At 36.2% G+C, this 15,742-nt stretch overlaps 1 protein-coding gene across 6 annotated transcripts in view; it reads left to right on the top strand.

Annotated features, from left to right (window-relative positions):
* IFT80 (intraflagellar transport 80) overlaps positions 1-15,742 on the top strand; it is a 144,657-nt gene that overhangs the window by 111,895 nt on the left and 17,020 nt on the right. For all 6 annotated transcript variants that reach the window (XM_063662379.1, XM_063662381.1, XM_054482702.2 and 3 more), the window contains 6 exons: positions 3,919-3,983; positions 7,178-7,313; positions 8,981-9,128; positions 10,437-10,608; positions 12,134-12,223; positions 12,327-12,499. In XM_063662379.1, coding sequence (XP_063518449.1) covers positions 3,919-3,983; positions 7,178-7,313; positions 8,981-9,128; positions 10,437-10,608; positions 12,134-12,223; positions 12,327-12,499 — 784 coding nt within the window. The remainder of the gene's footprint in view (positions 1-3,918; positions 3,984-7,177; positions 7,314-8,980; positions 9,129-10,436; positions 10,609-12,133; positions 12,224-12,326; positions 12,500-15,742) is intronic.

Raw genomic sequence — 15,742 nt, 5'->3', positions numbered from 1 at the left:
ATTGGTAGACCATTGCCCCAGGTAATTGAAGGTCAGGTTTCTTGTTGCCATCTTTGCCTTTCTGCTTTCCAAATTCTTCCAAACTAAGATGAATAAAGCAGATTTGCTTAGTACTCTTAAATGTTGGGGCACTAGCAGGACCACTGCATTGGTCCACCCAACCTCTGTGTTTTGATCCCAGACTTCCACCCTGCTGTGATGAGTCCCTTGACTCTCCCCTTTCTCTTTCCCTTTCATTTACCCCCATCAGCATTTGCTTTTTCACCCCGTTTCTTTAAAAAACAACCAAATAAAACTTGTTTTAGGTTCAGGGTACATGTGCAGGTTTGTTACACAGGTAAACTTGTGTTATAGGGATTTGTTGTACAGATTATTTTATCACCTAGTTACTAAGCCTAGTACCCAATAATTATTTTTTCTGATCCTCTCCCTCCTCCCACTCTTCACCCTCAAGCCCCCGGTCTCTGTTTCCCTCTTTGTGTCCATGAGTTCTCATTATTTAGCTCCCACTTATAAGTGAGAACATGTGGTAATTGGTTTTCTGTTTCTGCATTAGTTTGCTAAGGATAATGGCCTCCAGCTCCATCAACGTTCCCACAAAGAACATGATCTCATTTTTTTTATGGCTGCACAGTATTCCATAGTGTATATGTACAACATTTTCTTTATCAAATCTGTCATCGATGGGCATTTAAGTTGACTTCATGTCTTTGCCATTGTGAATAGGTGTTGCAGTGAACATTTGCATGCATGTGTCTTTATGGTAGACTGATTTATATTCCTTTGGGTATACACCCAGTAATGGGATTGCTGGGTTGAATGGTAGTTCTGTTTTTAGCTCTTTGAGGAATTGCCACACTCCTCTCCACAATGATTGAACTAATTTACATTCCCACCAACAGTGTAAAACTATTCCCTTTTCTCCACAACTCACCAGCATCTGTTATTTTTTGACTTTTTAATAATAGCCATTCTGACTGGTGTGAAATGGTATCTCATTATGGTTTTGATCTGTATTTCTCTAATGATCAATGATATTGTGCTTTTGTTCATATGTTTGTTGGCCACATGTATATCTTCTTTTAAGTGTTTGTTCCTGTCCTTTGCCCAGTTTTTAGTGTTTTTCTTTTCTCGTAAATTTAAGTTCCTTATAGATGTTGGATATTAGACTTTTGTCAGATGCACAGTTTGCAGAAATTTTCTCCTATTCTGTAGGTTGTCTGTTTACTCTGTTGATAGTTTCTTTTGCTGTGCAGAAGGTCTTAAGTTTAATTAGATTCTATTTGTCAATTTTTGCTTTTGTTGTGATTGCTTTTGGCATCTTTGCCATGAAATCTTTCCTTGTTCCCATGTCTAGAATGGTATTGCCTAGGTTGTCTTCCAGGGTTTTTATAGTTTTGTTCGCTGTATTTTCTTTTTTTTGTTTTTGTTTTTTGTTTTTGAAACGGAGTCTTGCTCTGTCGCCCAGGCTGTAGTGCAGTGGTGTGATCTCGGCTCACTGCAAGCTCCGCCTCCGGGGTTCACGCCATTCTCCTGCCTCAGCCTCCTGAGTAGCTGGGACTACAGGCGCAGGCTGCCACGCCCGGCTAATTTTTTGTATTTTTAGTAGAGACAGGGTTTCACCATCTTAGCCAGGATGGTCTCCATCTCCTGACCTTGTGATCCGCCCACCTCGGCCTCCCAAAGTGCTGGGATTACAGGCGTGAGCCACCGCGCCCGGACTGCGCTGTATTTCTTAATAACTGTTTAAAGATTTTTTTTCCCAGTTTGGATGAGTTTCTAGACACTTCCCTCTGTCTGTCCCTATTCTCTTAGGGATCATTTTAGTCTTTTACATGATTTGTTTCAGCATAACTTTTTCCTTTGAAAATGACTCTGAGGCTAGTGCCTGTTCCTTGAACTGGCAAGAATCCAATATCTTTCCCAACACATTCATTCCTTCAGTAGGGGCCCTGAGACTAGAGGCCATAATTTAGACTGGCCAGAATTTATATTTGATTCATCTCTTCCTTTCATTTTTAGCTATTATATTATAGATAGTAATTACCAAGAGATTGTATATTTCTCTTTTTTCTTACTGTTTTGCATTTTCCTATGCATTTAGTGAGCCAGTTCCCCAGAAGATATATGCATCATCTCTAAATTTCATTGGTAACTTTTACCTCCAATAACTGATTGCAGCATAGCTGGTGTTTCATACCCTGGGTGACCCCATGGCCACTGAGGAATCAGAAGTTCTTCATGCCCTGCCCTTTCATCCTTTCTCTTCCCAAACCACATGTTTCAGTAACCTGATACCAACTATTCCATTTTTACCTCAACTGGGTATACTGCAATTCATTTCTACACTACCCGGAGTTCATGCAGACACCAAAGCTTAAGGGCAGTCTTCCACAAGACTGCTCCTATTTCAGATGACAGCCACAAGTCTAAGGTTCCCCCAACCCCACTGCAGCTGCCTACTTTTCTGACCAACTGGCTATAAATTCTGGGGTTCCCACAATACCTTCAAGTTCAATAATTCACTAAAATGACTCACAGAACTCAGGAAAGCTATACTTATTATTACAGTTTTATTATAAAGGATGGACACAGAGTTTCTGTGCCCTCTCCTCTCAGGACACATCACCTTCCCAGCTCATCAGTGTGTTCACTAACCAGGAAGCTCCACTGAGCTTTGGCGTTCAGAATTTGTATGGGGTTTTATTACACTGGCATGGTTAATTAAATCATTGGCCACATGATGAACCAGTCTCCAGCCTGCTTCCCATCTCCAGAGACTGGGAACCTGAAAGTTCAGACCTTCTAACCACATGCTTGATCTGATTATCAGCACCTATCCTGAAGCTATCTAGGGGCCCACCAAGAGTCTCTTCACTAGCAATAATAAAGATACTCTAATCACTCAGGAAATTCTCAGGGTTTTTGAAGCTCCAGGACAAAGACCAGATAAATTATTGATTGTACCAGAGTAGCATATTAATAACAGAAAACTGAGCAGCACATAACACATTGCCTGGCATTATAGTAGACATTCAACATGTTTTTCCTTTGCGGAATATGATGGTCTATTGTTGGGGCTTAGAAACTGATACCCCAAAATATGGTGCTTTGACATGCTGTGCTGAAGTTCACTTATCTGCCTCAACTTCGGACCCACCAAAGAAGACAACAATTCCCTCTGGTCCCTTCCCTGAGTTTTCATTAACTAAACTCATATTGCAGGAAGAAATACAGAAAGCTGTCAACACACCTGGGCAGACTTTTGTCACAAACCATTGTGTGCTCTGTGGGCCCAACAGACTGTTCCAGGCCACTGTATGTTCTTCATGCCCACTGAATTCCCCTAGAAATCATTTACTACCCCTTCTAAAAACCATCCACACTTCCCCATCTCCATTTCCCTTAAGAAGGGGAAGAAGTGGCTTTTAACCATCTGCACCCCATTGTATGGTAGGGTAATCACTCTCTGATTCTCCCCCATGCAAGTTAATAAATTTGTATGCCATTTCTCCTATTAATCTGCCTTTTGTGAGTTGATTTTCAGCTAACCTTCAAAGGACAAAGAGGAAGTTTTCCTTTGGCCTCTACACTATGGTGTTATGTTAGTTTAAATCAAAGTTATGAGAATTATAAATTACATTCACATTTGGACTTCCCATTGTTGAGCCTATGGAGCATTGATGCCATACCATTAATAAAAATTCTAATTAGGGAATGTGTTTTAGGAAGAAGTATTCAGTTTTATTGTTTTCATAAGAAATGTGACCACATTAATAAATTAAAATTGGATGCTGCTGCTCTCTCTGTGGTCTAGAGAGTTAAATAATTTCTCATAAGGATTATAATAGTTTCACTGAATTTTGCGAGTAAAAATTCTAATATAACACATTAATTAATGTTCTACTTTTTTTCAAGTAATCTTCCTCTTTGAGGCATCAACTGGAAAGCCGTTAGGTGATGGAAAGTTTCTTTCTCATAAGGTAATGGACATTAACTACTTCTAATGTAAATAGCCACTATTTATTGATTTCCTTTTCAAAATTAATGTTTTCATTTTAGAGAGGACACAAAGGAGTTAGTTTTTTATTTAAAATCAATGTGCATTCTCCATTGACTATTTTGCCTAAAAATGTCACAGTTAAAGCACTGGTAAAGTTTGTGATAGGAAGCTATACATGCAAATTAGTTGAATAAAAGGATCTGACTTATATGTCTGTTGTCAAACTCTTCACTGTTTTTCAGTTACATGTTTATTTTGATTAAAATTTTAGCATTTATCAGTAAATAAAAATGTGTTTGTGTTTCTAAGTATCTTGCAGTTTTCTCATTGACCTGTTCTTAGCTAGCATTTTCTTTAGGTTTTAAGACTGTAGTAAGAAATCTCCATACAAAGTACAAAAGACCCTGAATTGTAAGTTGTTTATTGGTTTCTGATTTTTAGCCTTAGAAAAAGAAGCACATTGCATTGATTTATCCTTCTAAATTGCTGATATATTAGGGTCTAAAGACAGTTTTAGTTTTATTAATACTTCTAGTGAACTGTTACTCAAAATTATATATATATTTTTGTAATTATTAGTTTTTTTGTTTGTTTGTTTTTGGTAGAGACAGGGTTTCGCCATGTTGCCCAGGCTGGTCTCGAACTCCTGAGCTCAAGCAATCCACTCGCCTCAGACCCCCAAAGTTCTAGGATTACAGACGTGAGCCACTGCGCCTGGCACTAGTTTTAAATTTGAATAGCAAATACATTCATATGGTTCAGAAATCAAAAAGCATTAAAAAGTATACAGTGGTAGTCTCCCTACTATACCTATTATTCATCACTGTAGTGCCTCTCCACCAAATAAGTAACCATTATTATTAATCTCTTATATATTCTTCCAGAGGTTGTTAGTGTATGTATCAACAAAACTGATATATGCTCTCTTCCTCCCCTTTTACAAAAATGTAACAAATAATTTTATACTTTGCTTTTTTCATATAATACTCTCTTTCTGGAGATAGTTCCATATCTATACATAAAGTGCTTTCCCAACCCTTTTTCCTCCCACTGTATGGTATAACATTTTATTTATGTATCAGAATTTAAACTGTTTCCAATCTTTTGCCATTAGTATTACGGTATTGCCAAGATGAATTACCTTGCATATACATCTTCTTGTACATGTGCTAGTGTAACTGTGGAATTTATTCTTGAAATATTGTTGCTGGGTCAAAGGATATGAGAATTTTTAATTTTAATAAGTATTATGAAGTTATCTTCCAAAGAGAGTGTACCAGTTTACCTTTGCACTGGTAATATATGAGGTGCTTATTTCCCTATACCTCTCCGTTATTGTCATTTTAAATCCAAACTATGTAAGCAGAGTTTTTCCTCTTCAGTAAGATTAAGCATCTCAAAAGGAGTAAATGTCTCAGCTTTTCAAGATGCAGTCATTTTTGTTAGTAGGATTGAAAGGAGAGTCAATTAATAAGCTTAAATATTTATTTTAATGTTATAATTCTTTCTGTAACACTTTTCCTAAGTGTAAGAATTTCCTAATTTACAATTAAAATAATTTAATTTACAATTAAAATTAAGAAATTTATAATTTCCTAACTATAAGAATGGAAGTGTCTTCTACATGTCACACTTCACCCAATTACCCAGTACATTTGTATGCAATACAAAGGATTTTTAAATTTTACATTCTATAAAATAATAGAAAAATCACCCAATCTATTTTATTTTATATGTGGAAGAAATTCATATCCAGGATCTTCCCAAATAATAACAGAGCCCAAACTAGAACTCAAGTCTGTGTATTAGTAAATGAATATTAATTAGTGTAGGGCAAGGGAGACGGTTCTAATGAACACAAAACTGCTTTTATGTCCCACTACAAAGAGTAACCCAGGAGGAATAGAACATATGTGGAGGTGGTAGGACTTGACAAGAGGAAAATGGGGGAAGCCCTGCTGAATGAAGTGGGGGAGCCCCTCTTCCCCTATGTACATAGGCATTATTATAATTACTATCCATCTTTGATTTTTAATTTCTTAGGAGAATCATATCTGTTTAACAGTGTTTTTAAAAGAATACACTAGGTTCTGATGATGATGATGATGATGATGATGATGATAAGCAATTCTTTATTGTAAAGATCAGTTTCTCTGAAACATTTCCATTTTGAGAATACCTAGAGTTATATTTCATGCATGCCTTGATATAGATGAAACCAAATTCTTTTCTTTCTTAAAATATAAATTATGGATTCCAGAAAGAGTTGAACTTTTTAAAATGTATTATGAACTGGTATATGACTGATTCATCAATTTGGATAAAGGTGTATGTGTATTTTGTTTTACTTTAAAAAGTGTTTTTTATAGTACATTTTGATACAATGACTTGATGTTGTGGTCATTATTCTGGTTGAATTCACAATTCCTACCAAAGTCTTCAGACATTGTAGGAAGTAAATAAATCTTGCTTGGTTTGAATTAAAATGAATCTATATTAAAACATTTTCAAGTTATAGTAAAATTCATCTTGCTAGCAAATGAAAAGCAATGATCTTGGAGTTAGAAGTCTGAGTTGCAAGTTTAGATATACCTGACACTGGCTTTTTCTGAGTAAAATCACTTAGTGAATGAGTCTAGTCTTCTGATTTGCAAAGTAAGTATAGTAATACCTACATTACAGGCTTGTTTCCTGTTTTGCAAGAATGAATGTGAGAGAATCTGTAGAATTTAAGGCCCTGGACACATGATGTATTTCCACATATTTCCAAAATTTGTTTTTACAAATATTTAAGATATAGTTGTTAGGCAACTTATTAATCAAAATAGACCTCTCATATGATACTCAGAATTGCCTGACCCTTCACCCTGACTACAAAGGATAGGACGGGACAGATGGGAGTGTTTCTCAGCCTACAGAGTATCAAAATATATATTATTTTATTGTATTTTAAGAGGTATATTTTCCTTGGATGTCAGGCAAATATACTTTAGTGCAGCTTTTGAACGATTAACATATTGGCAGTTTAAAATTATTTAACAGGGACATTTTATCATTATAAATGGGTAAATGACATTTAATTGATCTTAAAGGAAATGATTTTACAATTAATTAAAATGATCTTGTGTCAAACACTAAAACTAACCCAGTATTTACATTTTTAAAAAATTTTAGAATGAAATCTTGGAAATTGCTCTGGATCAAAAAGGACTTACCAATGATAGAAAAATTGCTTTCATTGATAAAAATAGAGATCTGTGTATCACTTCTGTGAAACGATTTGGGAAGGAAGAACAAATTATCAAGCTTGGTAAAATAATTTTAATACATTTTAAGTTTTAATTGTCAACTTTCTTATATTTGCTGTAATAAATAATTTGAATGAATCTGGAAATGTCTTAATGTTTTGATCTTGTAATACTTCTTAGCTATTTAACCCTTTTTTTTTAAAGTAGGAGTGAAAGTTTATTAAAAAGCTTTATTTTTAAATTTTTATTGTGTTTTATTGAGACAGGGTCTCACTCTGTCACCCATGCTGGAGTGCAGTGGCAAAATCAAGGCTCACCGTAACCTCCGCCTCCTGGGCTCAAGTGATTCCCCTGCCTCAGCCTCCCAAGTAGCTAGGACCGCAGGCATGTGCCACCACATCCAGCTAATTTTTTTTGTATTTTTGGTAGAGACAAGGTTTCACCATGTTGCCCAGGCTGGTCTCGAACTCCTGAGCTCAAGCCATCCACCTGCCTCAGTCTCTTAAAGTGCTGGGATTACAGGCGTAAGCCATTGGGCCCAGCCTATTTAAAAGCTTTAGTGCAGGAAAGAAAGGAAATAAAGTAAACTTGGAAGAGGGCAAGCAGGCAGCTTGAGAGATCAAGTGCACTGTTTGATCTTTGACTTGGGGTTTTATACTTTGGCATGCTTCTGGGGAGTTGCAACCCTTCTGCCCTAATTCTTCCCTTGGGTGGGTGGGCTGTCCACATGCACAGTGGCCTGCCAGCACCTGGGAGGGACCACATGCACAGTGTGTTTCCTAAAGTTATGCACATGCTCACTTGAGGCATTTTTCCCTTACCACTCCAGTGTTTCTAGAGGAAGTTCGTATACCAGTTAAACTCCTCCACCATTTTGCCTGTTAGTCATGTGTGAGCCCACTCTCCTAGCTTTTGAGATCTTATTGAGAGACTACTGATTTCCAGTTTCAGTGTTTATATTGAGAGACTACCTTTCCCTGGCACTGGCTGTAACCAATTATTATTTTAGAGAGACAGCTTAACAACAGCCTGACCATCACCTGATGGTCACCTGACATTCCTGGTGCTGGTGGCAGGGGCCTCTCCTGCCTTGCTCATGTCTGCCTGACTACCTGCTGTAACATTTCCACCCTCAAGAGTCCAAGACCCCAATTCTATGGGGAAAATGGACAAAAGTCAGTCTTCTGTAACTGCTTCTTGCTGACAGAGGGGCAGTGGTGGTTATTCTGTGGATCTTGGCCTCTTGCTAGCTGTCAGGGCAGGGTGGCTCCGTGGGTTGGTAAAAGCAGTATGCAGCTAGGTCCAAGGGAGACAAGGGAGGACTTCACCTCTGTCATGTCCCACTGATGGGCAGACTAGGGGTCCCCTGTAGAAGAGTGACTCTTGAATATTGAGGGGACAGTATTCCTCACTGAGGATCATCTGGAGCTTGATGGCCTGAAGGCAAGAGGATTAACTTAATAGCAAGTCTTTCGCTGCTGCAGCTAAATTGTCACTGAAAGAAAGATTTGCAAATTAAAAATATAAGGGTTCTAAGTAAAGCATTCACATATTTCTGTAAATTCTTGTGTGATTGTTTTGTATGTGTTTTTCACCATTATAGAATCAGAAAGTAGAGTCATATCTACCAGCAATTATATGGGATTTTGTTTGTCAGGCATTTTAAAGATCTATTTTTAATTCTTACATATTAAAGCTAATAGCACATTAACATTCTTTTTAAATTAAGGAACAATGGTGCATACTTTGGCATGGAACGATACATGCAATATCCTTTGTGGACTTCAAGATACTCGATTTATAGTGTGGTATTACCCCAATACAGTTTATGTGGACAGAGACATTTTGCCTAAAACATTATATGAAAGGGATGCAAGGTAACATTTTACTGAGTATAATTCTGTTTTGTAGTAAATAAAACTCTAATAGAGTATCATGTTTTTGCTTCTATTTTCAATCCTGCAAGGTGTTTTACACATCAGACAGATATATTGATGAATAAATTGTTCGGCTAAAGCTAGCTTGAGACTTAAGTGACAGAATCAAGTTGAAAGTGTGGTATGATATGAATTATTTATTTGTCCCTTATATGAATATAATTTTCAAGCTTAATATTGTGTAATGGTAGCTCAGGTAGTTTTCTCAGTGTGATCAAGTGATTTTAGTCAAGGCACTCTTTAAGATTTTTCAGGATGCACAACCTTGTGACAACTACCCAACTCTGTCACAGATTATCATTGACGTTAACACTTTCAAGAATGTAAATATCTCTGGAATTGAATTTTTGGTTGATATTAAAAGTAGGAAAAGACCAAAGTTACTGAAATTTTTAAAAATTTATATGCTTCAGAAAATCAAACCATTTATATTCCTGAATTCTCTAAGAAATAGCAAGGAGATCTCTTATTCTTAACAAAATAGGAATACAAAGGCTTCTTAATTCTAGACCTTAGCTTAGTTTTCGAATCTGTTTTGAGTTTGTTTTTAGTATTCAAATTCAAAACCTTAACAAAACCAGAGAGGCATCAAAATAAAACAGTGTATTTTTAAAAGTATTTGAACTAATGAAAAGAAATTAGTCTTTTTATTTAAAGATCATCTCTTTTATTTATTTATTTTTAGAGTCAAGATCACACTCTGTTGCCAAAGCTGGAATGCAGTGATATAATCATGGCTCACTGCAGCCTGGGCTTAAGTGATCTTCCCAAGCAGTTAAGGCTGCAGGTGTGAGCCACTGCACCTGGCTCACCTCTTTTTATTCTGAGAAAATAATCTTGGAATTTAGTTTACTTTTTATTGTTTTACCCTTTAATACTTTTAAAAGCTAAAGCTATATAAATTATTGTTGTGATTTATCTTAAGCCTCAGGAAAAAAAAGATGATTTCAAATGCTCTTAGGAATAGCTCTCAAATATGTAATAATTTTTGCTACTTTATATAGCAAGTTATATTCAAATGTTTACATTCAAAGTTAATTCCAGGAAGAATGTATGTATTCAAATAAATACATTGAAATTTTTTTTTGAATATATACATTCTCCCTGGAGTTAACCTTTGGGGGTGTGCCTTTTGGAGATTGGAGACTCCATGTATATATTTCACGGTCCACTCCCCAGATTTAATATACATGAAAAATTTTGCTCAGAATACAACTTTAAATTGTACTTTGCTTTTTTTTTCAACAGTGAATTTAGTAAAAATCCCCATATTGTGAGTTTTGTTGGAAATCAAGTAACTATTAGAAGAGCTGATGGCTCCCTGGTTCACATCAGCATATCACCATATCCTGCTATTCTCCATGAATATGTAAGCAGTTCAAAATGGGAAGATGCTGTAAGACTTTGTCGCTTTGTTAAGGTAATTTACATTTTAGATTCATAGTTGTATATATATTTCATAGTAGTTTACCTTTGTGCAAAATGAGTGATGATAATAGGCTTAAAGGTTGGAAAAATTGTGAATAAGATCATGTCTTTTTTTATAAGTAAAGACATGAACAATACAGAGGAAAACATGTTGCTGTGATTTATTCTCTGAAGACGCTATAAAAATTTAAACAGTTTTTCCATGACGCATATAAAAATCTTCTGTGGAAGTTTTTTGAAAGTCAGGTTCCCAAGTTCTACTCCCATAGAGATTCTAATTCATTATATCTGGATTGTGTCCTGGGCATATTTTTTAATTTCCTCAGATGATTGTTTTGTACAGCTAAGATTAAGAATCTCTGCTTTCGATCAGCCTTTTTCCAACTTGGTTGAATCTAGTATTTTTCACACATGTTTGACCATAGACCTTTTTTATTGAACATCAGTGAATATTCCTTAGAATACACTTTTGTGAAATGACTTTTAGATGCTTTTTTTAACAATGGGTTGTTGGTGGTGAATAGCATCATTGTCTGGGGTAAATAACCCGGAGTTTGTCATCTCATACCAAGAAAATCAAGGACGGACACATGTGGGTAGGTTAAGGAGTGGAAAGTGTAATAGGCAGAAGAAAGGAGAGAGGAGAGCAGCTCCTTGCCAGAGAGAGGAATCCAAAAAGGGAAAAGTGGTGGACTGCAGCAGATTTCATAGGCAGGCTTGAGGAGGCTGTGTCTGATTTACATAGTGCTCACAGATTGGTTTGACCAGGTGTGACATTTACATAGCACAGGGAAGGCTGGTCGCCCCACCCTAATCTTATTATGCAAATAGACTTTCCACCTGGCCAGTGCCATCTTGTCTACTTCTTACTGTACAGATGGCTGGCAAAAAGAGAAAATGGAGCTGCCGTTTGAACATCCCTAGTCCCAGGTAGTATATTGCTATGGGTACAACTATTGGCATTCACTCATGCAAGCTTCCAGCTTGCTTGTTTATGTCTGCAGCTCTATTTTACAGGCTGCTCTTTGTTAGAAAAGAAAATGATTTGGGGGCTGCTTTTCATTAAAAGGAAAACCTTATCGTAAAGGACTTCTATACCCTCACTATCTGCCTAAGTAATTTCTTAACTGGTATATCAGTAGCAATCTACCATAATATCATTGTCTGAGAACTTCACTATTTCTTTGGTTCCCTATAAATTACATTCTTTGACACCTCGTCAAAAAGACTGGAAGGTTTATAACCTTGAGTTATTATTTTAAATTCAGAAATAAATCCTTAATAACTCAAAATTGAAAATTTCAGAAAATTTCATTCAAAAGTTTTCTGTGTATTAATATATTTTAACAAAATGGCCACAATGAAATTTCCACATTATTAGTTTTTTTCAATGCCCTGCTCAGTAATTTTTATTTTTTAAATTAAAATATCATTTTAGTATGAGTTTTTAAATCACTGCTTATTTTAAGGCAGTTCAGTCACATAGTTAAGATAATTGTTCTCATACTTCACTTTAGGAGCAAACCATGTGGGCTTGTCTAGCTGCTATGGCAGTTGCTAATCGAGATATGACTACTGCAGAAATAGCCTATGCAGCAATTGGTGAAGTAAGTAATTAATGTTTACATATATGTACATGTGTTTTTTCTTAGCGTAATTTGTTATATTTCTGTTACTGTCTACTTCAATATTTTTCTTTTCTTTTTTTAGATTGATAAGGTTCAGTACATCAATTCTATAAAAAATCTTCCATCTAAAGAATCAAAAATGGCCCACATACTACTGTTTAGTGGGAACATACAGGAGGCTGAAATAGTACTTCTTCAGGCTGGCCTTGTTTATCAAGCAATCCAGATCAATATTAATCTCTACAACTGGGAAAGGTAATAAGAATGCTTTCCATCAATTCCAAAATCTGTTTGACCTTAATGTATTTTTCCATCTACCACTTAGTAAATTACATTTTCCACTATATTTTAGTTTCTTAACACCACAGAAGAATTTATTTATATTTATATTTGTGAATAGTTTGCAATTTATTTCTTCTCTGAACTTTTGACTGATTAAAAGTTGGGGTGTGAAGAAGAGAGGCTAGGATGTTTCCTAAATTTTTGGTTTTAGTAACTGGAGAGATCATGACACCATACCATTTGCAGATTTGGTAGGGAGGATAGTGAGTTTCATTTTAGCCAAGTTGAATTTGAAATACTCGTAAAGAGATATAATCGTTGATTAAATGGACCTGGAGCTCATAAGAAATATCTGAACTAGAGGTTTAGATTTAGGAGTCATTAGCAAATGGGTAGTAGTTGAAGCAAGAGAAATGGTTGCAATTGCCTGGGGAATGTGTGGAATGAAAAGACATCCACTACATTATGAGATGGATGAAAGAAAAGAAAGACACCAAATGTTATTCCATAAAGCAGCCAGACAGGCAGAGAAACGAAGAACCAAGAGAGATGTGTAGTACTAAGGAAGAAGGAAGAAACAGCCTTACATTAGGGTCTTGGACAGATTGCTTTCTGAGGCAAAGTGGCATGCTGCTCTTCTCTGTGACATAAGAGGTTCCTCCCACTCATTCTCTCAGGTACATGTCTCTCAGTGAACAAAACTATAGTTTTTATGTACTCCTGATGTAGTATGTTATGGAATTGACATATTTTTCCAGGTTTGAAGTGTCTTTCATGATCTTTGTTTCTGCCTGGGCTGAAAAATAACCCCTGTATCTGTCAATTACAAGTCTCTTTACTTAAACTTTCTTAGATTAGAATTTCTATAGATATTTTATCTCTGTCTTTCCCTTGACTAAAAGTAACAAAAATGGCAGACGGTTAATTTTATGATTGACATACTGTAGTCTCCTTGTTTAATTTATGGCTAATGATCTATACTATTCATATAATTTAGCTACTCTATTTTTGTCCCTTATTAACACAAATTCATTGTCATTGTTTATCTGTACAAAGGATCATGAAAGATGTTTTTAATTCTATAAAAATAAATAGGCTGCCAGGTACAGTGGCTCACATGCTTGTAATCCCAACACTTTGGGAGGCTGAAGTAGGCGGATCACACGCTCAGGAGTTTGAGACCAGCCTGGCCAATATGGTGAAACACCGTCTCTACTAAAAATACAAAAAAAGCAGCTGGGCATGGTGGCACACGCCTGTAATCCCAGCTACTCGGAAGGCTGAGGCAGGAGAATTGCTTGAACCCGGGAGTTCCAGCCTGGGCGACCAGACCGAGACTCCATCTAAATAAATAAATAAATAAATAAGCCATTGTCTTTGTCCTGAATTTATTCATAATTCATAAAGTTTAAGGTAACTAGTTTAGACAGTGTGAATATTTTTTAAATTTTATGTTAAATAACTTATAGAAAATTGTATGTATCATTACCCAGCTAACAAGGGTTCTATGAGAAATGGGGAAGAATTGTGTTTATAGCATTCTTTTGACCAGTGTTTTTGAAAAAATATGTTGAAATCATAGACACTACTCTTGCTATAGCATTCTGAATACTGTACAATTTAACAAAAAAAATTTTAAGATAATGGTCTTTATCTTAAAAAGCTTAGAACCTAATTAGGAATTCCATTTCATTGCCATTAATAATAGTCAAATGTCAAAATGATGAAGAGTATTGCACATAGAATGAATATTAACTACCTACTATGTAAAGGTAATGTAAAATGTTTCTGCTGTTCAGGAAGCATATAATCCGTAAGGGGAAAGATAACATAAATATCTGCAAAGATAAATAATTAGAGAGATAAACAGTAATCCAGTAAAAACAATATAAACAATGGTACCAGCAGTACATAATTAACTGCTTGGTGACCATTAATAATCATTTTGCAGCATTCCTCCTTTTAGATTGATACGGTTCAGTACATCAATTCTATAAAAAAAACTTCCATCTAAAGAATAAAAAATGACCCACATACTAATGTTTAGTGGGAACATACAGAGGTTGAAACAGTACTTCTTCACACTGGCCTCCACTTATTCAGCGGTTATGATGTGCTAGGAATTAATTGTGCTAGACACTTTCTATATATCATGTCGTTAGGTTATCTCAGCAACTCCAGAAGTTTGGATATTACCAGCCCCATTTTACAAATGAGGAAATTGAGGTTTACATATAAATAAGCACAAAATCTAGGATTTGAACCCCCAAGTTGTCTAATATCAAAGAAGAGCTCAATTTATCACCAAGCAATCAATTATCTATGGCTGGTACCATTGCATATATCGTTTTGTTTTTTTTGAGATGGAGTCTCGCTCTGTCATCCAGGCTGGAGTGCAGCGGCATGATCTCGGCTCACTGCAACTTCTGCCTCCTGGGTTTAAGTGATTCTCCTACTTCAGCCACCCAAGTAGCTGGGATTATAGGCTAATTTTTGTACTTGTAGTAGAGACGGGCTTTCACCATGTTGGCCAGGCTGGTCTCGAACTCCTGATCTCAAGCGATCTGCCTGCCTTGGCCTCCCAAAGCACTGGGATTACAGGCGTAGCCACTGCACCCGGCCATGCTTATGTTGTTTTTACTGGATTACTATTTCTCTCTTTATTTATCTTTGCAGATATTAAATCGTCTTTCCCCTTACAGATTATATACTTCCTGAAGAGCAGAAACATTTCACATTATCTATGCATAGTAGGTAGTTAATATTCATGCTCTTACTCTCTATGCAATACTCTTCATCATTTTGCAGCGTTCCTCCTCTTCAAACATTTATTGGGTGTAGATACATGCAGTGTGTGAGTAGGTATCACAGAAGAAGGTGAGGAAATTTGCCTCTGATGGCCTATAATATAACCTTCTGAACATTTCTTGTACCTCCTTGACCCAAGTGAAACCTACCTTTATTTGGAAGAGAAGGTAGAGAAGACAACACCACTTCTCTACCAGTCCTCTCAAATGGAGTCAATTTATTCTCTCCACTCTACATTCCTTAGGATCCAGTGTGAGTGGAGTTGATGTCCTTTTTGCCTCCCTCATCTTTACTTCCCTATCTTATAAAATCTCCAGTCCTTTAAGGCTTATATCATGTGTCTCTACTTATTTTTTGCTGAGACCTCAAACTTTCCCTGATATCCTTATATCCTGTTCTCCGCATGCC

The sequence above is a fragment of the Pongo pygmaeus genome, chromosome 2 (genome assembly GCF_028885625.2).
Source record: "Pongo pygmaeus isolate AG05252 chromosome 2, NHGRI_mPonPyg2-v2.0_pri, whole genome shotgun sequence".
Lineage (NCBI taxonomy): Eukaryota > Metazoa > Chordata > Mammalia > Primates > Hominidae > Pongo > Pongo pygmaeus.
Note: the sequence above shows the minus strand (reverse complement) of the source record. Positions and strands in the feature narration are given on the sequence as shown.